The sequence below is a fragment of the Lipotes vexillifer genome, unplaced genomic scaffold (genome assembly GCF_000442215.2).
Source record: "Lipotes vexillifer unplaced genomic scaffold, Lipotes_vexillifer_v1.1 scaffold365, whole genome shotgun sequence".
NCBI lineage: Eukaryota > Metazoa > Chordata > Mammalia > Artiodactyla > Lipotidae > Lipotes > Lipotes vexillifer.
Window position 1 is genome coordinate 1,427,545 of NW_006781263.1, and position 26,026 is coordinate 1,453,570.

General features: G+C 44.1%; 1 protein-coding gene across 1 annotated transcript in view; it reads right to left on the bottom strand.

Annotated features, from left to right (window-relative positions):
* RALGAPA2 (Ral GTPase activating protein catalytic subunit alpha 2) overlaps positions 1–26,026 on the bottom strand; it is a 284,753-nt gene that overhangs the window by 235,117 nt on the left and 23,610 nt on the right. The window contains exons 3-4 of the mRNA XM_007454538.1: positions 21,420–21,472; positions 1,441–1,498 (exon numbers count right to left, since the gene is read on the bottom strand). Of these exons, the coding sequence (XP_007454600.1) occupies positions 1,441–1,498; positions 21,420–21,472 (111 nt within the window). The remainder of the gene's footprint in view (positions 1–1,440; positions 1,499–21,419; positions 21,473–26,026) is intronic.

Below are 26,026 nucleotides of genomic sequence, written 5' to 3' on the forward strand. Positions count from 1 at the left end.
TTCCTGCTGTACCGCAGAGCATCACAAATCCCCGTGACGTCGCTCTAACTTATACTTAATGTTTAATATTTTTTTATTTTTACCTTAATTTAAATACAGAAGGTCAAGGCATCAGTTAAACAGAAAGGCTATCAACAACTCTAAAATTTAAAGAAAAACTTTCTTTGTGTGTTTGAAAGCTTGAAAGACCAAGGCACAATCTTAAGATAACGATTTATTCATTCAGTTCAATAGTGTGCTTAGTATATATACTTTACCTTCTTTACATTTATAACATTTAAAACATATAACTTTAAATAATTCAGTTTATATAAAGATCGGTTACAGTTTTCACATAAATAATCCTAAATTAAGTTTAGGACCCTCAATTTTGGAACATCCCCTGACTGTGCCACGTTCTTTCAGGTTCCCTATCATTTTCCTATTGATCTCTCACCTGGAAAGCCCTTCCCACACTCATCTTTCAAGGCTCAGATTGAAATGACCTCTTTCAAAGGCTTCCTCAATCCCTCTGAATAGGATTATTCAACTTTTCTTCTTTGCTCCCATTACACTTCTTGTAGAGCAATGATCATACTGCACTCGTTTTTTCTCACCTAATCCCCATCAGGCAATCAGCTTACATAATACAGCATGGTGAGATGCTCTGCTTTTGCCTCTCTCCCTCAATAAATATTTGAAAAGTCTCTCCCTCAATAAAAGTCTCTCCCTCAATAAATATTTGAATGAATGAATGATCTAATAGTTAAGATTCCACTGTAAGGTCATGCTCTCCTCAAACATGACCACCTGGTAAGGCAGAAGAGTTATAGGAAATGTCAGAGTCCTCTAAGGCAGAAGGACTGAACCGGACACTCTATTTAAAGATAAGGTAGAATTCACAATCAATGCCACACGTTACTTTTGTTATACTGTGAATAGTAAATTGAGAGTAAACTGTGAGATGTCGAGAACTGGACAGAAGGGCAGCCACGGTAACTTGCTTTATTTCAAGTTCCCTCTTGCTGCCACATTCTAAAACGGTCAAACAAAATAATTCTGAGTCCATGAAAAAGGCCTGAAGAACAAGATATTCTTGCAAGAAAAAAATGTAAAATTATTTAAGTAAAATACTCCAGATCAGCTTTACGTGCACAGGAATCCCCTGGGACTCTTGTTGGAAAAGCAGGCCGTAATTCAAGAGGTCTGGCTGGGGCCTGAGATTCTGCATTTTCTAACAAGTTCTCAGGTGAGGTTGAGGCTGCTGGTCTGTGAACCACTTTTAGAGCAGGAGACAGATGATGCACTTCGCTCTGAAGTCCAGGTGGGACTGTCTCAGCTTTAATTGGCACACTTAATATTCCTTGCTGTAACCTATCTTGATGGTGCTGATTATATAAAATACTGAAAATACTATTGGAAGAAATCTATATTACTTAAAATTTTTGTAATTGTTCTTACCTATACTCTGGTAATGCCATCGAAAGAAAATTCGTTCAGGTAGAAACTGCAGTATTTTCTATAAAACAAACAAAAATTCACAAGATATAAAGAGAAAATAAACAAAAAATGAAATTACACATTTTCATGTTAGCCCATAGTACATGCTGTATATCTATATATATCTATACAGACATATTTCAGAAAAGAAAAAAAAACTTCGTAATAACATAAATATTGCACTTTATCTTGGACCCCAACGGGACAGTCTCTTTTACTTGCCCCAAGCAAACATCCTTCCCTGAGTGTTTTAAAGAGATTACTGTCCCAACTTGAATTCTCCCTATAAGAAAGAAAAGAAAAAAAAAAACCTGAAGTGATCATTTTATCTTAATTAAATCACAGCCATTGCTTAACTATTACAAGAATAAGCTCTCAAATGCCAGATTCTCTAGGTGTCTTCTTTTTCACCTTCCACTTCCCATTTTCATTAAAATCCTCGCTGGTCTCTGGACAAGAAACGGAATTGCGAAGAAAGATGAACAACGAAGAGTTTAAGACCTTACTCAGTGGAATAAGGAAATGGAACTGGTGGCAAGAATTTCTTGAAATTAATAGCTAAAAATTAGTTTTAGGATTGTAGTTATGAATCCCCCCACCGCTGCCTCTGGTAGATACAATAAAGAACAAATTTACAATATACAAGAGTATTTGGAGAATGAAAGCAGCTTTTCCCAAAAGACCCAAACAAATGAGAACGACTTTTTTTTCACTCTACAAGTATTGGCAAGTTACTCTTGGGCAATAAAAGTCCTTGTATTCTATCTGTAACTGCCTTTTTAAAAAATGTAGAAAATCCAAACACTGGTTAAAAATTCATTCCTTGGTATTGATAATATATTTCTATTTTACTATGAAAATCCTCATTCTAGGTTTATCTAGCCTAACAGTCTAACATTTTGAAAGATTAAGGTATGGACTTCCCCGGTGGTCCAGTGGCTAAGACTCTGCGCACTCCCAATGCAGGGGGCCTGGGTTCGATCCCTGGTCAGGGAACTAGACCCTGAATGCCGCAACTAAAGATCTCACACGCTGCAACAAAGATCCCAAGTGCCGCAACTAAGATCTGGCACAGCCAAATAAATAAATAAACAAATATTTAAAAAAACATATCAGATTCCTATGATTAAAAAATTGAAAAAAAAAGATTAAGGTAAAAAACTTATTGATATATTCAGACCTCCTGAATAAGTATATTTCCAGGCAGCTATCAACACACTACCTCTTCCATTCAAGCCAGCTTGGGGTTTGGTTTGGTTTTCTTGTCGTAACTTTCCAACTGGGTCAGCAACATACACGTGTGTTTACCTCATTTGTTCCCACCTGACAATAAGGCAATGTGTAAGAACGTCTACTAGGAAAGCCACCACAGGTAAACCTGATCCAATGTGGGTGACTATCAAGGGCATGACTTGTCCCAGCTTGGACATCTTTCCCAGCAGCTGGGCCTCACTGTAAACGTCACCTCCTCCATCACCTGTCCCCTCGTCCCTGGCACAGTCCTCACCCCTGGCTGACTGGAAGCCCCATGAAGGCCAGAACACCCTGAAATACCCCCAGTGCCTGAAGCATGCCTGGCACACAGTCGGTGCTCAATAAGTATTCACTAAAAGAATTCTGAATGTTTTTTACTTGTGAAATTGTGAATTTTATAGGTAATCCTGATCTTTGCTATGGTCTTATATTCACATTGACATAATATGTACCTTATATTTCCTTAAACATCACTGAATTAGTGATGGCATTTACATTAAAATGTGTGGGCGTTTTTTAGCCCTGAACCTAGTAAAGAAAACCCAAACAAAAAATAAAAGCTGTATCATTTAAAAGAACTAAGTTTTTCAAAATCTGATAAATATAAATGTATTTAGTTACATAAATTTGTCATATATTCTATACGCTACACATCTACAAAGATGAAAATGCTACACAGACCATCAAAGATTATTTCTGATTATATATTAAAAGCTGTACGTAGCTGACCACATGCTGAAAATCACTAAATTCTCTCCTCCATTTTTCCACTTCAGACTTCCCCTAGAACATGTTGGTTTGTTATCTTTTAACCCCATAATTCTAAAGGGTATCTTAAATCTGTTTTACTATGTGATAATACTGACATACACTCAAACATACCTACACACACACACACACACCACACACATACACACACAGATCTACACACACACACACACACACACACACACGCCAGATCCCACTTAGTGAAAAATATCTACAAGGCTTGGTATTTGAAATGCAGAAATAAAATAACTATGAATAAAATACTTTGTCTTTACTTCCAAGGGTTTCATGATTCATGGGCAAGAGAGACGGTAAGGAAAATATCATTCAGGGAAAAAAAGAAGCCTGACAGAAATTTGTATGACGTGTTACATGGGTGAGGGGAAAGCGCCTCCCATCAGTGGGGACCTCATGGATTGCTTCCTAGAGAAGAGGACACTTGGGCTAAGACTTACAGATTAAATTAGCCAAGTGGAGGGCAGGAACAGAGGAGGAGCGTGTGTGAAGGTTCGGAGGCAGACAGCAGCAGGCAGTAAGCGTCGCGGGCAGGCGGCTGAGAAGGGGGGAGACGGGCCTAGAGAGGCAGGCAAGGCCGGGGTTGATGCTCTCCCTGGAGCAGGTTCTGTAAGACGGCTGAGAAGAAAGGCAGGGGCGTGCAGGAAGCAGCAGTGGTAGTATTTCAGACAGGGAGTGAAATGGCCTGGACCAGGGGCAGCAGGGTAAGAGGAGAAGCTGGCACAGTGACATTCAGAAGGGGAAACTGTCAAGGTGGACAGGTCGAGCAGCTGGGGTAAATGGAGGACTCAAGAATGACCCCCACCACCCACCAGAGGGCTCGGTAGATGGCAATAATTTTATCCAAGATGTCAAATCGAGAAGGAATTCCATAATTGAAGCATGTCAGGTTTGGTTCTGGACATCCTGGCATTTGAGGTGTCAGTGAACCACCTTACTGAAGATGTTCTGATAGGCAATCGGGTATATGGGTCTAGAACATAGAAATGGGATCTGGATGGTAACAGAAAACAGGCAGCAGTTAAAGGTGTGTGTATATGAGACCCTTCTGGGAGAGAGCTTGAAATGAAATGAGATAAAACCCAAGCACTAACAGTTTCCTGAAGTTCTGCTAAGGAGGTAAGGATGCGGGGGGCCGGACAGGGGAACAGAAGTTAGAAGCAAGCGTGCACAAGTCAAAGGAGAAACTCTGGATGTGCCAGGTGTTCGTAGGCTTATCGTGTTAAAGATTAGAAACACGTATGACTAATTGATATGACAACTAGTTAGAAAAAGCTAAAGATGCTGGAAATGTGGGGAAATCGATGCCACGTAACAAAGTGACTTCAGCGTTAAATCAAGTGAGCTCGATGGTTTCCCTTGCCCAGAGAACCCACAACCTTTGTCGGCCAAACACCAAGTGCCAGGCAGGATGGATCTATCAGTCTATAAACTGTAGGAAGGCAAGTGGCTCTCTGGGGGAAAAAAATCAAAAAAGGTCTTCACTTTGCAATTATACCAACATGCATTTTAGATGGATAACACACAAAAGGAACTAAATGTAAAAACTGGGTTATGTCTTGTTAAGTTCCATTACATTAAAAGGGAATCACAAGAAGAAGAAAAAAAAAGTCAGATTTCTACAGAACATTTTAACAGGAACCAATGCAAACATTGTCCTACCATCAGAACGTAAACCTGAATGTCCCCATGAGCTGCAGAAGACACGACAGCAGAGAAAACCCAGAGAGAGGTCTATGGATTGCGGGAAAATATCACAAGCAAGGAGGTGAGTACAAGAAAACCACCTACTCTGGAACCAAGGATACAGATGAGGGTATCAGCAGTTGGGCTGCTGTCCAGCCAAGCAAGCAGCTCTGGAGCCCAGAACAAGCACATCTTGGGGTGGGCTGGGGGCTCTCCAGACTCAAGAGAGAAAGACAGCTTCCGTTTGTGCCTAAGTTTTATGATTCCTTTTTTTCAGTCAATATTTATTCATTTATTTATTTATTTTTAATTTTTATTAGTCTTTAAATTCTATAGTATTTTACAATTTTCAGAAGTTTCACACACATGATTTCATACAATCTCATAATAACCCTTTCCCCCCCAACTCCCATCTTGCCCCTCCCCCCTTTCCTCTCCCCACTGGTAGCCACTAGTTTGCTCTCTATACTGTTAATCTGCTTCTTTTTTGTTTTATTCACTAGTTTGTTGTATTTTTTAGATCCCACATATAAGTGATATCATACAGTATTTGTCTTTCTCTGTCTGACTTATTTCGCTCAGCATAATGCCCTCCAAGTTCATCCATGCTGCTGCAAATGGCAATATTTCATTCTTTTTTATGGCTGGGTAGTATTCCATTTTTTATATATTCCACATCTTCTTTATCCATCATCTGTCGGTGGACATTCAGGTTGCTTCCATACCTTGGCAACTGTAAATAATGCAGTTAAGTTTTAGGATTCTTTAACTCATCCTTTCTCTTTACCGAAAAAGTTACTACAGAGGCTATTTCAATATGTTTGCTACCAAATGAATAATAATGGTTGCAGGTTGAGTTCTCTGGGAAACAGACCCTGCATGCAGTTAGAAGCCCTAGTGGTTTATGGGGAATAGCATCTGTGAAAGAGAAACAGACCCCCACACAGAGCTCACAGTACGTTAGAGGAGCCCCACGTGCCTGACGACGGCCAGGCCACTGTACCACTGCCTCGCTCAGTCACTGGCTGGGGTCGTGATGGGAAGAGCATGGCCGTGGCTGGAAAGCTGAAGACGGCGCTGACAGCCGGGCGCTGGGGTGACCCCACTCCTTGCAGCCAGGCTGGAGGGGATTCGAGCTGCACCCGTCTCTGTCTGCCACGGTCATCTTCCAATGACTAATCAGGATATTCTCGTATCAAGAGGCTGAAGTCCTAAAGAAGTGCACCCTACTTCGGGGACGGGGTCTCTGCTGGCTTCACTTCTCATCGGCTGGCTGCAGACTCAAGGGGATGGGAGCTGGACAGCTGCGTCATCCCTGCACATCTCCTGCCTCCTTGCATCCAGCCCGCTTTCCCGGAGTGAACGGGACAGCAGCACTCGGTGTCCTCCTCTGTCATGCTTTCCTCCAGGGGGATTTGGCACCCCAGCTACATTCCGGGATCATCTTCTGGGCCCATCTTGCTACTTAATCTAAAAATCTCGTACAGCTGAGGCTGAGAAAATTACTCTAAAGAGTTAGGAGAGAGCTCATCTTGGACAAGACGAATGCCTGGCATGCCCGCTGGCTCTTCAGATCCTCACTGTAGTCAGGAAACCAAGTTGGCACTGAATCATGCCCTTCAGCTTTCCAAAATACATATTGGTCTTCTTGATTTAGGTTTCTTTTCTTAGCATGCAACAAAGACAAATGTGTTTTTTTTTGTTTTTTTTTTTTTTTTTGCGATATGTGGGCCTCTCACTGTCGTGGCCTTTCCCGTTGCTGGATGCGCAAGCTCAGCGCCCATGGCTCACGGGCCCAGCCGCTCTGCGGCATGTGGGATCCTCCCGGACCGGGGCACGAACCCGTATCCCCTGCATCGGCAGGCGGACTCTCAACCACTGCGCCACCAGGGAGGCCCGACAAATGTGTTTTTAATATAAAGGACAAAGGATACAGCAAGACGGCGTGCATCTGGATGCTTGGATGCTGTCAGTTGGCCACAGGTAGACTCAACTTGTTCTGAGGACGGGTCTATATCATCATCACCACTTCTGGATAAAAGTTTTCAGATTTACAAAATGGATGGACTTTAAAGATACTCAAAAATAAACTCAGTAAGGTTTGGATAGGAAACACCATGCCCAATATCTGAGCTACTAAGAATATTCCCAAATGGATGTAATATTATACAACTAGAAGGCTGAAACTACCCACACAGATGCTTTCTGCACTCAAACATGGCAAGGGCCATTTTTTATGCATTAAAGTCTATGAGGTCAATAAAAATGAAGACCCAAACAACCATCTGTGTCTAAATGCTAAGCCTGTCCCTCAGAAAGCCCCAGATGAAGCCTACCTCTATGGAGGCAAATACAATAAGGTATTGCTACTGCAGCCCACATTCCAAGCTACACTACTGCGAATGCCACATAAGCTACTGACATCTTGTTTGTAGTTTCGCTGGAGAGTAAAATTTTAAAAGTGCAGGAAAGCCACACAGTGTGAATAAATATTACTTTTCTGAAAAGCACATGGCCGTAGTTAATGCTCCGTGCTCAGCTGCATCTATATGGTAATCCATTATAGCACACTCGAAATCGAAATTAGGTATTACTACTGCTCAGCACATCAGGGAATCTGTCATTCTTTTAACTGATTATCCATAGTCCTTTTTTCTCCAGAACCTACTGCATGACCAGGAATAATGTGAAATGGAAGCTGTGGTTTAGACAAGACGCTATCGTGTACTTTAAAACTGTTGGTCTTCATTTAATTTGTGTGGGCAACTTTTTTTTTTTCAAATTATTCCCAGATGATTGCAACATATCCCAGTAGATTCACATTTGATTTCGATTCCACTTAGAAGGGTAGGTCTAAGAAGGAAAATATGACATACTCACTGACGCAAGGTAACGTCCGTAAACGATGACCAACTAAACCTGTTATGCCCACAAGTACAGAACGTGGGAGCAACTCCCCCTGAAACGAGCCACGGGGCACAAGGGTGCGAGATACAGAAAACACTGACCAGGGAGAAAACAGAAAGTTCAGTTTGGAAGAATGGAAATCTTAGTCGCTTGGCCCTTTGAGTAATAAATGTTTGGAAAACTTATGAAGAGACGGGGCAGATGGGTTTACAGGAAACATCCTGTGAATGCCTGGGCCACGCGTGAGGTGGTCTCAGAAGGACCCCTGTGAGCAGGAGTCCGCCGGCCTGCACACTCCCGGGGTGACCTCTGGACACAGCAATGTGTCCTTCAGCTGTCCTGGGCCTGGCCACTCCTCTCTCATTAAAAATGACCCAACTACCTAAGGCAGAAAAAACCTTTTCATTGAATTTTGAGTGTCAACGTTTGGGACTTCAAAATGTAAGAGAAATAGAGTTAAAGTAACGAACTGCATAATCTTAAAAATAAGGTGACTATATTTTTAGGTTAAAAAGTAATGCTTTTTTTCTTATCCCATGTCCCCTTCTAGCTAATCGCTCGCCATGCTGTTACTGAGCTGGGAAAGCACAGCTCCATCTTCTTACATCCTTTTCAGTCTTTAGGACCGAACTCAAACTTCACCTCTTGAGAAGGGCCCACTGCAACCTCCCCTCCAACACATCCCTCCCCAGTGAGATAGGCACTGTGCCCACTCCACCAGCAGCTGCTGGATTCCTTGAGAGAAGAGACCCCCTATGAGCCACCTGGTACCCCTAACATCCAGAACAGTGGCTGGCAATAATGTTTCTTAATGAGCACTGCATGCACAAATAGATGAATGAATGAAAAATGAAAAAGAAAAAAGAAAGGAAGACAAAGGGGATTCTAATTTTGTGCATGTGTACAAGCAGACACAAGAAAATGCCCACGTTTAAGGAAGGTGCTGATACTCTGACATCATAGAAACACAGAACCTGGAGAGCAGGCATTTGATAAAGATAAATGAGAATACAACTGTGCTTACAACCTTACAGTAAATCTTAATACTTGATTAGATCATCATTCAAAAGGCAAGACTTTTCTTGGCTAATGAGAAAAAAAAATATTTCAAAAGACTTAAAACACAAGGCAAAGACATCTAAAGGAAATACAGAATGTAAAAAAAAAAAAAAAAAGAGAGGGGGGCATCTAATTTCACCCTCCTGTATTCTAGAAATCGACCAATATAAAAATGTTAGAAAACCTCATTGAATAATGAAAACCCGGAAAGGGTAAAGGATCCCATCTATAAGCAAAACACTCAGATGAATTACTGCTTAAAGCATAAAGGAAACTGCAAAGAGGCGTGGTGGGCGGGGGCCCCTTCCCGTGAAAGCAGAACATACCTAGAATACGCAGCAAAGGAGAAGACCACCCTCAAGAGGAACGGGTTCCTCCTGAAATAGATTTGCTGCAAGAGGAGGATACTTTTTTAGAAATTCTGATTCACGTTCTTAAGAAACCCAAGAGGGCACTGAATCTTTTTAAAGATCTAGGTAAATAAAAGCAGCAGATGCACAAGTAAGTGACATTTGAAATCAGAAAATATCACGTGCATATGAAAACCTGGAAAACACGGATCTAGAGTCTGCTGCGGTTTCCCACCAGAACCTTGCGCTGAGACGATGCGCATCCCAAGGCCTCCCTAGAACTAAATAAGCTGAACGTAGATAAATGTCTAGATGTAGCACGTTCCAAGCTGCAAATTGAAAATATAATTAAAAATCCTACACAAATCTAAAAAGCACAAATGGATTATCCACAAAGGAACAAAACTCGGGCTGACCTCAGTCTTTCTCTCTGCAACATTAAGCTTCAGAAGACAGCATGGTCAGCTGCTCACTGCAGGCCAGGCCGAGAAGAAGGGGCACCAGAACACAGACACACATGGAGGACAGGAGTCCCACAGCAAACCAGATGCCTACATGTGAATCCAGCATGTGATACAGAGAACTAGAGTAAACTACAGCTCTTTTGAAAAGCAAATAAGATTCAAAGTATTGAGAAAAAAATATGATTCGAAAAGCGTAGAGCCAGCTGTATGTGTTTGAAGTTTAAAAAAACAAGATATTCTAGAGCTGGGAGTTATCAGCCACACACCTCACTTCCTCAACATACTAAGTGAGTCATGTTCCAGCAAATAAAGAGATTAGTTAAAATAAACAATCCAAAAACAAGGATGCAGGTGCATAAACACTATGAACAATGAGCTATATTTATATAATTGGAATTAATGTGGGTATGAAAAATAGAGTAAATCCTCAAAATCATTAACATAAGAGAAATAAATTCTAAAAAACATTAAAATAATCTGGATATAAAATGCTTAAAATAGGTGAAAAGTAAGAAGTACAAAAGATATGTGGTGCTAGAGTAAAAGTACCACCAAACACTGCTTTATTCTTGATATGGGTAACAGAAAGAAAAAGGTTCAAATAGCATTTTGTTAATTTAAAGACAATTATTGGAATGACAGAAAAGTGAAAGTATATCTCCCAAATTGCAAAGCACTGAAAGTCAGTAACCTCTCCCCAAAAAAACAAAAGTAGAAAAAAAAAGTTTAATGTTAATTATCACATAAAAATAATAAATATAAATAAGTTAAATTCCTCTACCAAAGACCAAGTCAATCAGAACTGGCTTTCAAACACAGAAAGATGAACAATAAAATACAGAAAATGACATAGTAACACGTAATTCTACCCATAATATGTGGTCTTGCCCTGAATAACACACTCACTGGAACACACCCAAGAGGAGTCTTCTTTTCACACAAGGATCTGACACAGGAAACCTCAGTCACAGTCAAATCTGCTGAGCTCTTCTTCAATTCCAGCTTCTATTTTCTGGCTAAAAACTGTATTTTTCAGATCTTTTCAATTTTGATACCAACACAACCAGTTGTCTGTCTTTTCTGTGCCATTTTTCACAAAATGGAAAAAAAAAAAAAATCACTTCCAGAGCGTTTCCAGGTAAGTGGAAAGTAGAGAAATAACAGCCCCCCAGGGAGATGCCAGCATGTGGTCCCCACCCTCCCAGAACCTTCGAGGATTTAAACACCTGCTTCCCCACAGTTACAAAGTGTCGCAGACCTGCAGTTGGCTCACGACTAGCCTCTCTGCCAAGTTCACCCGGCGAATGCCAGGGTCTGCGGGAGCAGCTGGTGCTCAGCAGGTTTACAGCCTATCCTGTGTCGGGAGCACATCACACACCGGGTGTCACTCTGTGACAGCCACCACGCCATATCCAAGCAAAACAAGCCACAGAAAACTCACAACACAGCAAGTCTGTGTACAACTATCTCCTAAATTGACAGACAAAGAAACCAACTCATCCAAACTGTGTTCCCATATGAATTCCAATCAATTTAAAGGGAGAGAAAAAGCTCTTTACATATCTCCTGCTGTTCTAACAGTAAATACAACATGCTCGAGTTTCACTGTGAGGTTTCCATACGTGTAGTCCTGATGCAGTTTCTACCCTTTGCCCTTGCAGGGTTCCTGGAAGCATCTGCTGGTGCTGCCTTTGGGCGACCCACTCCTGAAGGTGTCAGCTACCCAGGAGAGCGGGGCCAGGGCACCCGGGCTGCGGCAGAGAAAAGGGGGAATGTAATTTCACACAGCCACAAGCAGCTCCAGACATCTCCAGTTTCCCTTCCTCCGAGGTAAACTGAGTAATTCAGTATATCCTGTTGGGTCAATCCCAAGTTTCTCACCTGGAAGTCACAAGGCATAAGGAAAACTGTAGTCTTGGTATTAAATTTAGAGTTAAAATGTCCATTGAAAATGGCTCCTTTCAACTCAGACACTCATCTCAAATTATTAACACGCTGTAATAAGATAATCAAATTGTAACTGCAAACAATGCATTCACAGAATTCTAGAAAGGACTCAATGTTTATGCTTTGCTTCCATCTTCCAGTCTGCAGAGATCATAAACATTTCATGATCAAAAGCAGACACCAGAATAACCATGTGCTACAGAAACAGAAGACCCGGGCCCTGTGTTCTGTTATGTCCCCAGCATCCCGTATAGGACCCGGCACTGAGGGGCAATTACTGAGCTAACTCACCACCACAAACAACACCTGAGACCAGGGAGAAAGGGCACGACGAGCCACCCAACCTCCACTGCAACCCCGGCTGAGGAAGTCTCAGGGGGTGTCGGGGAGCAGGTCACATCTCTGCCGTGACAGGAACGTCACCATCTGGAGTCGCTCCCAACCAAGGGCCCAATGTTGATAAAAACAGCAAGCATGACTAACGCTATGAAGAAAGCCAGAGCAATTCTATGTCTCTATATGATCATTTTAAATATACGTCACACATTAAAGTAAACCCCGATGTCAGAAAGATGACCAAGTATCCTGGTCATGCTTGCCAACCAGAACTCAGGGCGGCTTTGGGGATGGAGAGGAGTATCTGTCGGCCCAGTCCTCCGGGGAACTGTGAGCTGACCCTGACTTCTCTCAGCTGCAATCAGTCATTTAGAATTACGGCAATGACCCAGGAGCCGCATTCAAAGTTGGAATCATTCCTTTAAACAAACAAGCAAGAAAGTCCATTGAAGCATCCAAATCTTTGAAATTCTCAGTAAGTACTTAAATTCCAAGAATTTAAGAGGAAGCTGTTTTTCGTGTTCATTTTATTTGTTCTTGTCCCTCCTCCACTCACCAGCAGTAAAGTGGTCCTTACGGGAAAAAGAAATAAAAAGCACGAACAGTGTGAGAGGCCCGCGAAGTCCTTCCCCTCGCCGTGGGGAGGGGAGCAGCCCTGGAGGTTTTCTGCACGCTGGACAGTCTGGAATAACTAATGACAAATAAAGCAGGGGCGAGCAGGGCTGTGGAAACTAGTTAACTGTAAAAATACAATTCTGCCGCCTTGCTCTGTGTTATTTGCTCAGAAGAAAAGAGGGCCGTGACTTAATATCCTGCAGGTCATCTGCCCTGAATGCACAGACCTGGCCGTGATTCAGTCCAAGCGTTTCCCCTGAACCTCCACAGGAGCGTCTAATTTGTTTTCATTTCCAAAGAGCTGGAAAAGATGAACAGTTCCACCAAAGGACGAAGGATGACGGGGGAGGAGGAGAGAAGTCGGGAGGACAAACATCTCAGCATTGCTTATAATCCTGTTACATCCGTAATTCTAGTTTCTCTTCAGGCAATTCTTCTGCACTGTTAATATCTGGAGCAGAATGAGGTAATTAAGAGTGAAAAGATAAGTAGATGTGCGCGCGTGCGTGTGTGTGTGTGTGTGTGTGTGTGTGTGTGTGTGTGTTAAATACAGTTAATCCTCAGATCACTGGCTGGCACAGGGAAAGTAACTGCACAGAGTGAAGACCAGCACATCGTGTCACCTCCTCTCGCACAACCCCAGGCACCTCACCAGTCCAGCTGAATTATCATCATCTGGAAAGCTATTAAAAGTCCCTTCCCCTATTTTGAGGAAAAGAATCTGAGGCTAAACCCACTTCTGTATAAGCTCCCTTGGAACACTGAAGAACCGGAGAGCCTGGGTTGAATTCCATTAAAGTCAGACAGAGATTCCACTAGAGCCCTGGATTCCCAGCCGGTCAGTAACAATTCCCCAACATCAGCGTGCCCAGCAAGGCTGCCACCCACGAGTCCCCTCCAAGCCAGCATCAATCCCACAGACGCTAGGTAGGAGGCTTGTCAGACAAACTGTCATCTTTGCTGGTAACGGAAAAATAAAACCTAAGGACCCCAGCCAGCATCACCCCTCCTCCTCTGCTGGCCCCTGAGGAAGCCCCATGTCACCTGCACTCTCTGGGCAGCTCACCGCTGGCTCTGATGTCCAGTCCTCTCCAGCCAGAACCTCCCACCGCAGGAAGGGTGAGGAGGACGAGCGGGCACTGCCCTGGGAGGACACCGACAGCGTTTTCTTTATCTCGATGGGTGGCTGGAGGGAAGGAGGAGCGAGATGAAGTACAAACCCATTTGACTGGCCCTGGTTTATACTATTATTTTCATCTTAAAATAAGCATGAAAAGCGGAGGACGAAATCTGGTGTGGCTTTTCAACCCTGTGTCTGCAGAACGCCACTCTGGGGCCCTGCTTCCCCACCCAAGGAGGCAGGTGTGCGTGCCCCTTGGCCAAAGGCATGTTCCGGTAAAACCCTAAACCTGCAGTGAAGTGCCCTCCCCACGAGGAGAGGGACAGGCCACATGCTGAGGACTTAACCAGGTGTCTGACAAAGAGGAAACAAGTCTTCCAGACGAGGTCGCCAGGCTCCGCGGGAAGACGCCACTGCCTCTCTGTCTAATCGGCAGCCACTAGCACGCGTGTGGCTATTTAAGTTTAAAATTTAAATCAGGGCTTCCCTGGTGGCGCAGTGGTTGAGGGTCCGCCTGCCGATGCAGGGGACGCGGGTGCATCCCACGTGCCGCGGTGCGGCTGGGCCCATGAGCCATGGCCGCTGAGCCTGCGCGTCCAGAGCCTGTGCCCCGCAACGGGAGAGGCCACGGCAGTGAGAGGCCCGCGTACCGCAAAAAAAAAAAAAAAAAATTAAATCAAATCAAACTACTTACAATTAAAATTTATGTTTCCCAGTCACACCAGCCACATTCCCAGCACGAAGCAGCCCATGTAGCAACTGGTCAACTAGCTGCATATAGAATATTCCCATCGTCCCAGAAAGTTCTAGTGAACAGAGCTGCTCAAGAGAAGAAAGCAACTGAGGTGTTTAGATACTCAAAGGCTGATCAAAGGGATCTGATATTAAAACTAAATAAAAGCATGAAACTGAATTTCATGCTGAAAAAGACTCCCCCGTGAACTTCTTATTTTGAAGACGTCTTTGTTTGGAGACTTCCATCAAAGCTACCTTTGTGGGACCCTAGGCTGCTGGCAGAGCTGAAGAGCCCCCAGACCTCATCTGGTCCCACCCCTGCCGCAGGGATGCGGACCCCAAGGCAAAGGAAGGTTCATTGCCTCAGTTAGGGCCGCACGGCGCACTGTGCCAAAGCCAGATCCAAACCTCGCCAGCCCTTCTGCTACCTTTCTCTCATCCCCTTTGTCCAGGGAGTTATAGGCAAGAAAAGAAAATATTTTTAATATAAAAATACCACACAAACCCCATGGTAGATAAGTCGAGAATTTAAGAGGCTTTAATCCAACAATAAATATTAACAAGTGCCAGTCGGTGTGGGGCACACAAAGGATTACAAGGGGCCCCAGGAACTTCCTAGTCTCCGTAGGAATCTAAGACACCTGGCGGGAAAACCAGGAACATCCGGCTGTAATGCAACGGTAACAAGTGGGAGTGCATTATACAAGTTGACAGAAGAGAACGGGCACCTCTAGCTGGAGCTGCCAGGAGAAACGAGGGGTCTGAACACAGCCTGAAAGACTGGGCCGGAAGAGCAGGAAAGCAAAGGGCAGGCCCTAAAAAGAGAGCTACATAAACCAAGAGATAGGAGTGAAACTGTGCGCAGAGAGGCCAGGAGGCAACAAGCCAAGTGCGGGTGACAGTGCTCTCATGGAGTGACCCCAACAGCCAAACAGGGAGCCCCAGGGACTCCGAGTGTGAGACCAGCTCCCGCCACACTTCACAGGATAACAAGAACCCGTTCAGCCTCTAGGAAGGAAAAAAAAAAGGGTTTATTTAATCTGGTGGGGTAATTTAGATAAACTCAAAAATAAGGGATCTAGAAATCAAATGTCCGTGTATCTGTGACTTCTAACTCTGTGATATTTGAAAAACAGATGAATAAGTAGCATTCTGAGGCCAGGATATGTGTAAGTTTTAATATGAAACCTCTTCTGCTGATGCACATTTTAATTGGGGACTGGGAGGCTGGGGAAATGCCTTGCTATCAAACTCTATCCAAACTACCCCATTTCTCTACCAAAGGGGGGATGACATACAGCGTGGCAGATGGCCTGAAACAACATCTAAGAACTGTATCTTCTTGTTTTCTGTATTCTTTTGTTTTTAACATCTTTATTGGAGTATAATTGCTTTACAATGGTGTGTTAGTTTCTGCTTTATAACAAAGTGAATCAGCTATACATATACATATGTCCCCATATCTCTTCTCTCTTGCGTCTCCTTCCCTCCCACCCTCCCTATCCCACCCCTCTAGGTGGCCACAGAGCACCGAGCTGATCTCCCTGTGCTATGCGGCTGCTTCCCACTAGCTATCTACTTTACGTTTGGTAGTGTGTATATGTCCATGCCACTCTCCAACTTTGTGGATGCTCTGACACCTGGGGCCCTGCTGCACTGGCAGGAGCTGCTCTCCCAGGTTAGTGAATTCCTGGGAGTACCTGCCAGCACACCTTTGATATGCAAAGCAGCCAAGCCCAAATCCATACCTCAGCCACCTCCTTTAATGGGATCTCATACTCTGGGACACTATCCCCTGCCCGCATCGCCTGGCGACCAGGTACTGAAAGCTGGGGACCGCTCCCAGAGCCCAGAGCCCGCAGCAATTATTCACACTATCCAATCCTAACCTGCTCAGCCTGCTAGCAACCTCGCCTGCCCCATTCCTTCCTGCAGAAACAACCTCTCAGACAGAGATTCCACTAGAGCCCTGGATTCCCTCCCTGCCTGCTCCTCTCACCTTGGAGCTTCTCTTTATGGCCCTACCTGACGCGCCATGCCTCCTGCTTCTAAGGCACTGGACGCACTGTAATAACATCTTCCTTCATGCCAATCATTTTCAGGTCTGTGTGTCTTACCACACCTGATTAAAACAAATCCCAGGAACCATGAACACCTCTCAACTGCTAAACGCAGAAGCTGCTCAAAGTAAAGTGAATTATCTGATCTTGAAACCCATTCACCAGGTGCCTTACATTTTTACACCAACCCTCCTTTTCCCCTATGTAGGGAGCCACCTCAAGGGCCACCATCTAAGTGTCACTTCTGGAAAGGGCCTTTCAGAATTTTCTGACTCGTAAGGTGGTTACTGGAGCGCTGACATATCCATCCTCACCACTGGACTCTTCAGTTTACCATGAAACGTTAAGACGTGCTCCACGAGAGCAGGGCGTTCCATCCATCCCACTGCCCGCTGCCATACCTCCAATACCTAGAAGTGTGCCTGACACACAGAGGTACCCAATAAACATGTCTAATGAATGAATGACCTGTACAATAATAGGCATGTGTTGGTATAGGTGGCCCATGGAATACAGCTTGAATATCGAGACTTCTAAGTGGTGAGCAGCCTGGCGCTGAGTTAAGGAACGGGTTCTAGAGTGAGACCGGAGGTTAAATCTCTACCTACCATTGGACAGATGTGCAATCTTGGGCAAGTCACCTGACACAACCAAGCCCCCAACCTTCCATTGATAAAAACTGGAAAGACTGAACCTATTTCCAAGGGAAAGGATTCAACAGGATGGCCTGAGTAAAACATTTATATTCTGGTCAAGTCAGCAACGTTGATTCATTTGATGGGGTCCCACACCATCATCCCGCAGGCCCATCTGAAACACATGGCAATGACAGATGAAATATCTTTTTAAAAGAAGAGTAAAATTAAGGAGTCATAACCTCAATTAGACGTGACACACATCTCCATGAACCAGCAACAAGAGAAACTCCCAAGTGGTACAGAGATTTGAAGCCACAGGCAACAGTAGCTGGAGGTCAGCTTCTGAGGGGTACAGTGCTGCCACCCAACAGAAAGATGGGAAGGTCCACCCGCTGCCTGAAGGAGACTCGGCCTGGGCTGGCAGCCTTGACTGTCGCCACTTGCTTCATCCGAGCAGTGTGATGTCTTCGGTAGCTCACTACATTGAAAAAATGACTGTTTCCTTTCTCAAAGGTCCCCTTCCAAACAGCCCTGTCTCACAAAGCAGGCAGCAGCCCTCCTAAGCCTCCTCTTTCCTGCCTTCTTAACTCCTTTACCTCCGTGCTTTCTTTCAATCCATTTCTTAATTATAGACAGTCTTTACATGGTATCCCTTCTGTGATTTAACATGTCTTAATAATACCACTTCTTCTAAAGGAAGCCTTTCCCAATTATTTACACCTTGATAAGTAGTTACCTTAAAATCCTCATAAACCATCACTTTACGTGGCACTAACTTGTAGGAGGTAGCGATGAAGTTACTTAATTCTCAGAACAAACCATACAAATTACAACCTACCTTCTGAAGCTAGAGACAGAGAGAACATAAACAAAAACAAAAGCAATGCAAGTTCATTTTTCATTCATATTTACTGTGCCAAATGAAGGTTTTATGAAGTTCTGAGTAATATATATTTGTTCTCTTATATAGGCAACACATCCCCTGTAGATGGTAATGCATGGGGAGTAACACCCTCCTTAATCTAGACTTTCTGGACACGAGGAGAAGGTGCTGAAACCCCCTCTGTGTGGGTACAGGACTACAGGCTCTGATGGGCTTTCCTGTTGCATGACAGTGACAGCAAAGGTAACTGTTATTGGGCTTCGGAGGACACAGGGAAACTAGCAAGGGACTTAAAAAGCAGTGAGAGAGGAAGCAGGAGGGGAGGGAACACCAAGTACACAGGAGGACCTATGGACATCTGCGTGCTCCAGACACCCGTGCCCATCCCAAGGTGGGTGTGAGGAACTGAACCAGGGATGCCAGTAATGAACCAGGACCCTCAAGTGGAGCCAAAGTGATCCCAAACAAGAGCACTCCCAGACCCCCTGCAAAAGCAAAGACAAACCCTCCAGAAAAAAATGGGATTCAAGCCAGACCCCTAACAAAAGCAAAGACAAACCCTCTGGAAAAACAGGATTCAAGCAGATTAAATCTGCATCCAATGAAATCTGATCTCAAAATCATATCACAAAACATACAAGAAAAGAAGCCATCATGAGAGATGGTAGAAATAACCAACAACTTTCAACAACCAAAGACAGACAACCAAACAACAAACAAACCAAACAAACAAACCAAACAAACAACAGCTTTCGACAACCAAAGACAGAAGAATGATCAGATACAGAGCATGAACTCTTCCATTATAAATGTTTCAGAAAAAAAAAGATGTCTAAAAATGAACAAGGATCAAGAGACCATCAAAAGCAATCAGCCACACATGAATATCAAACCAAAAGAAGTTAAAACATAGAAATTAAAAGCTCAATAGCACAGTGAAGCAGCAGATTAGACCCAAATGGAGAAAGTGCCCTGGGGAGAGACAGCCGAGGCCGCCTGGCAGAGCACAAGGCCAGCAGACAGGGTGGGGAGGACGGAGGTGAGCCTGAGGGATGTGGAGGACAGACCAAGAAGTTTGCATGGGAATTCTAGAAAGTACGGCCAGAAGGAAGAGGAAAGAGTCAATATTTGAGAAGAAAGTAGCAGAGAATTTTACAGACATTATAAAAGATTTGAATCCAGAAATACAGGAAGCACACAAAGCAAGAAATTTTCAACTAGACATTTCATGGTGAGACTGCAGAACCAAAGGGTAAATTAAGACAAGATTGTTAAGCCAGAGAGAAAAGGCATTTAAAGGAACAGCAATTAGACTGAGAACAGCTTAAAACTGCTGCGACGGCAACTGAAAGATAGTAAAATCATACCTGTAAAGTGTAACATAAATGCTTTTATTACTACTACTACTAGTAATAAGAAATAGCAACAGTGTGGAGACAGCGAAGATTCATCGAAAGCAGATAAAATTGAAGGGATTATGTATGACTCTTAAAAGAAGGACCGTGCCCATAAGTTTTAAAACTGGTGATAAGACCAAATTCCTCAAATTCTTAGAAAAATATATAATTTACCAAACCAGAATCAAGAAGAAATATAAAACCTGAATCATCATAGAGTGATCCAAAAACTATTAAAGAAATGGAAGGAGTAAAGTCCTCCCACTAAAAGAAAAAACGAAACAAAAAAAGTACCAGTTTCAGATGGTTTTTACAGGGAAGACTAAAAAACTTTCCGGGAGCAGATGAGTCCAATCTTATACAAACTATTTTATATAATAGAAAAAGAACAGACACTTGACAACAGGTCCTGTAACCTTTGTAACAGAATCATTCAAAACAGTATGAGGAAAGGAAATCCAGACCAACCTCAGTTGTGAACATAGATCCAAAAATGCAAACATAATACTAGCCTTCCCAAAACTCAGAACTGGAATTCACCACATTAATATTCATGAAGAATCGTCTTAATCAATGCAGAAAAAAACTTCTGAAAACTTCAAAACCCATCTATGATTTTTTATAAATCTTACCAACCTAGGAATAGAAACAAACTTCCTTATTATGATAAAGAGTATCTACCAAAAATTTACAGAAAACATTATTCTTAATGATGAAACATTAACAAAACTCTCTTTAAATCAGAAACAGGAAGACCACCTTTATCATTCCCATTTACCAGCGCGCTGCAGGGCCGAGCCAGTGGAGGAAGACAAGGAGACCAGAGTCACCTTTATTCCCAGACGATCTGCCTACCTGCCAAGAAAACCAAAACCATCTACAGACGAAATGTTGGAATTAAATCATACATCCACCTGACCCGGCAGTGGGAATGGAATGAACAAACCAGCACTAGATTCAAACACACAGATAAAGGTTAGAAATAACGTTGACTGTGCAGCACCTGAGACCATGTTTATGACACTCAAAAACAAACAAAACCCCATGGCGCATTGTTTAGGGGTACAAATGCTTGTGGAAAATCATCTTTGAAAAGAAAGGGAATGGCACAAAGGGCAGGGCATGGCTGCATTTGGAGCAGAGAAGGGATGGGGTCAGGGGAGAGGCAACTGCCGCTTCTGGATCTTAAACTGCGGGGAGGGCAAGGGGGGGACAAGCACGCAAGCTTTACCCTCACGCTTCAGAACTTGCATACAGGGACTTCCCTGGTGGTCCAGTGGGTGAGACTCCGCGCTCTCAATGCAGGGGGCCTGGGTTCGATCCCTGGTCAGGGAACTAGATCCCACACACATGCCGCAACTAAGATCCCACACATGGCAATGAAGATCCTGCGTGCAGCAACTAAGACCGGGTGCAGCCAAATAAATATTTTAAAAAATAAATAAGTTTATATGACCTTTTCGAAGAGCAATTTGGTAATATCGATATTTAAAATGTGCATACAACTTCCCATCTAGGTACCCATACAGGAAAAATTCTCCCACAAGGAAAACAAATCAGAACATTCTTAGCAACACTGTTTGTAAAAGAGGAAGGAAGGGTATACATGTCCATCATTTTTACTTATCTTCAAGTAAAATTAAAGATCTAAAATACCATATTTTTGACAAGAATCTTAAAAACTAAATGAATTAATAAAAACTTACTTCAAAAAGAAAGAGGATGGAGTCCAGCTCCTCCCTTTGTGACTTATTATTCCCTGGAATATATAAAAAAAAATCAGTTATCATGACAATGTACAAATTTTAGGATATTAAAAATTATGCTAAAAGGTATCTTAAAACATTCAAGCCTCAACATACAGACTTTCAGTCAAAGATCCCGAGAGGTGCTGTGCAGCCTGCATTAGGGATGCAGGTGCGTGACGGAGCCAGACTGCCCAGGGCCATGTTCAGCAGAGCTGCTCCTTGCTAGCTGGTGACACACAGCTTCCAGGCTTTCTAAGTTTTAATCAACAGTGGATCATCTTCCCCCGCAACAAGAGGGGTCCACTTCTCCAGCCCTTGAATCTGAGAGGCCCTGTGACCTGCTCTGCTCCCTGATGACAGCAAATGTGAAGCGAGCTTGAAAAGCCTTCCACACCTGTGAGCGTGGAGCCCTAAGGCCACCGTGTGAAGGAGCCCAAGAGAGCCTGCCAGCTGGGGAAGAGGGGCCACATGGAGGAGCACTAAGGCACCCTGGGCAGTGGCTTGCTAACCAGGACATGTGTGAATGAGGCCGCCCGCCACCAACTGGTCAGAGGCGTGAGCCAGCCCAAACCAGAGGAGCCGTCCAACAGACCCAGAAAATCACAAGCTAAATGACTGGTAGTTGTTTTAAGGTGCTCAGTGTTGGGATGGTCTGTTGTGCAATTTGTTACGCAGCACAAACTGACTGATGGTCTTAAACCGCTACATGTTCCTAAAGGATAGAAGGAGAAAAGGGGAGGGAGGGGGGTGGCCTTTTAAAACAGGATTTTAGGTTGCAGGGGTTTTTTCAGGTACGGATTTTAATTTTTTTCTTTGTTATTGATTGTACGTAATACCACATTTTTCTCCTCCACACACCTGTGAAAAATAGTGAAGTGGAACAGAGCTAGGAAGATAAAAATCACATAATTTCATATTTGAAATATCTACCACATTTGGCAAGAAAAAAAATTTAAGTTCAAGATTTATACCAATTTATAAATCACAGGGGAAAAAGCTGAGAAATTCATTTAAAAAGAACACATGTTGGCGTCCTGGGCACATGCCCACATGTGACCTGACCTACTGGAGGCTGGAGCAGCGCCCCTTGCAGGGCCTGAGCATCAGCTGTGCGGCCTCCCCCAGACCCCCCTCCACGCTCGGCCTCTGCCTCAGGTCTCACAGGAACAGCCAGGGGTCCACACGCTCCTCTCCACGGCCTCTTCTTTCCACGTGACCCTGTCTCAGCCCACCTCCACACCAGGCACCATCTGCTGCCTCCCGTTCCTCAGCCTGCAACCAGGGAAACGCATCCCCTAAAACCTTCCCAGGACTGCGCAGCTCCTCTGGCTTCATCCTCACACCTTCCCAAAGACCACTTCCCGTGCAGCTCACTGTCTCACTGCCCGGTTGCTCCATCCCTGTCTGTCTGCCTTCTGATCCCGCTGGCCGCTCAGAACACTCCTTTCAATGACAACACCCTTCCCCATCCTGCTGGTCCTCAACTCTCTGCACTGGCAGGCGCTGCTGACCTTTCATCCCTTGAACTCCTCTATTCTCAGGCTTCCTGGCACCCTCCCGCCTACCCCTTTATTTTCCTCTGTCTGCCCAATAAAACAAGGAATTCCCCCAAATCCCTGACTGCCACTCTCTCGCTCTGCATACACTCTCTCCCTTGGCAACAGGATGACTGCACCTCCCTTCTCCCAAGCTCCAGTCCCTATAATTTAACAGCCCACCTACGCCCAGGTGTGCCCTGGGCACCGCAGATGCAGACTGCCCAAAGCTGGGCTCACCCTCTCGCCCCTCACACCTGGCTCCCCTGCAGGGCTCCCTCTGCTGCAAGGGCAGCGGAGGAACCAGAGTCAACATCCTGAAAGCGTCTCTGGCTTCCCCCTCTGGGATCCCTCTTCCCACGCCCGCGTCTCACGATTGGTCGGTGCACCCACGGACCCCTGACACTTTCTCTGCCTTGAACTGCCACGTCCCTGGAGCAGGCGTTCCCAGACCTCACACGGATGACAGCAGGCTCCTAACTGGTCTTCCTCCCTCTGGTTCACTCACCACATTATAAGACACTGTCTTAGTAGCCAATGTTTTCAAGAGCCCTGACCACCCAAAGAATGAAGTTCAAATGCTTTAACCTGGAATTGCAGGCTCCCCACGAGACAAGCATAAACCTCTTTCATACATCTGATGTCAAGAGAAAAAGAAATGCTTTCCCCAGACATGCCCCAAAGATGGCCTCCCTGCCGTCGCTCATTCTCTACCCTCTGTCCCCAAGGCCACCTCGTCCCCAACCTCCCTCGTGCACTCTACGGGAAATCAGCAGCCACAGACGGGGTGTCTATATCTGACAACACATCTACTTTCTGACCTATTCCACGGTGAACCATGCCTATGGCTTATTCCCTGACCCATCCACAACTACCACCCGCTGTGACGCATGTTCAGCATCTGATACGTCTCTGGATTCCTCTCAGGTATCTAGCCCAGTGCCTTGCTCATCGTCAGCTTCAAATCCTGGATGGGTGAATAAATGAAGAATTAAACAGGAGAGGGAGACAGAGCTGCCAGGGCCAGGGTCCACAAGGCCAGGGTCCACAAGGGCGAAAGGCACCCTTCAGGATGCTAAAGCATGGATGGTCCAGGCCCCAGGTAGAAGATGCTCTTGCCTGTCGGTGAGCAACACAGACGACATTTCACTGTCTATCCATCAACCTATCATCTGTGTTGTTTATTTAATGGGAGAAATATGAAAAAGGACAGTGCTTCTCAAGCTTGAGAGCACATGAGTATCAGCGGAGGGCTTCTTAAAACACAAATTGCTGACTTTCCACCTGCAGAGTTTCTGATTCAGGAGGCTTAACGAGTGCCCAGGTGATACCCGTGCTGCTAGTCTAAAAACCACAAGGCGCTCTGAGAGCCACTGGTACAGGGAAGGCGCTCTGAGCATGGCATCAAGAAGCCTGGTTGCAATTCCGCCTATACAATTAAATAAATAATCTGTGTGACCTCAGGCCAGTGATATAACCTCTCTGGACATGGTTTTCTCAACTCTAGAATGATGACTGTGAAAAACCCAATCTCCTGAGCCCCTTCCAACCTTAAAACTCTGTGGTCCTGACTCAGTCACTCAGAAGTCAGTCATCCAGAACAATGGCACTTCTGTCCAACGCAGTACTGTAACTGTTTAAAACTGTGGTGGATATAAAGGTGCTAACATGCAAGGATTTCCAAAACACATTACATAAAAGTGAAAGATGATGATGATAATGACAGCCAACAGTTACCATGGACCACGTGCCATGCTTTGTCCTGGAATCCCAGGACACGTGTCAACCCACTTAATGCTGACAGAAGGAAACTGAGTCACAGATGAAGTAACCTGTCCAAGGAGAAACAGCTAGAAGGGTAGGGCAAGGATCCAAACCTGTCTGGCTCCCCGGGCTACTCTATCCTGCCACATAAATACAGAGCAGAATGTGCAGCGTGACTTTATTGGCTTGGTTTTCAAAGAATATTTCGTGTAAGTATTGGGGTGGCCAAAAGTTTCATTCGGTTTTTTCCATAAGATGGTCTAATAGCACTTAATTGTCTTAAACTTCATTCAAAACAATTTTGTTAGATTGTATTGTGACAGGTCACATCAGCATGCATTTTAAAAAAAGACATCAAAATTGGTGAATTTTTGTGTAGCCATTTTATTATTGAAGATGGAAGAAAAAACCAACATTTTTGGCATATTATGCTTTATTATTTCAAGAAAGGTAAAAACCCAACTGAAATGCAAAAAAAAGATTTGTGCAGTGTATGGAGAAGGTGCTGTGACTGATCGAATGTGTGAAAAGTGGTTTGCGAAGTTTTGTGCTGGAGATTTCTCGCTGGACGATGCTCCACGGTCGGGTAGACCAGCTGAAGTCGACAAAGATCAAATCGAGACATTAACTGAGAACAGTCAACGTTATACCACCTGGGAGATAGCCAACATACTCAAAATATCCAAATCAAGTGTTGAAAATCATCTGTACCAGCTTGGTTATGTCAATTGCTTTGATGTTTGGGTTCCACATAAGTTATGTGAAAAAAACCTTCTTGACAGTATTTCTGCATGAGATTCCCTACTTAAACGTAAGGAAAACAGCAAATTGTGATGGGAGATGAAAAGTGGATACTGTACAATAATGTGGATGGAAGAGATCATGGGGCAAGCGAAATGAAGCGCCACCAACCACACCAAAGGCCAGTCTTCATCCAAAGAAGGCGATATTGTGTATATGGTAGGATCAGAAGGGAGTCCTCTTATTACGAGCTCCTTCTGGAAAACCAAACAATTAATTCCAACAAGTACTGCTCCCAGTTAGTCCAAATGAAAGCAGCACTCGACGAAAAGCATCCAAGGTTAGTCAATATGATCTTCCATCAGGATAACGCAAGACCACATGTTTCTTTGATGACCAGGCAAAAACTGTTACAGCTTGGCTGAGAAGTTCTGATTCATCTGCCGTATTCACCAGACATTGCACCTTCGGATTTCCATTTATTCGGTTTTTACAAAATTCTCTTAATGGAAAAAATTTCAATTC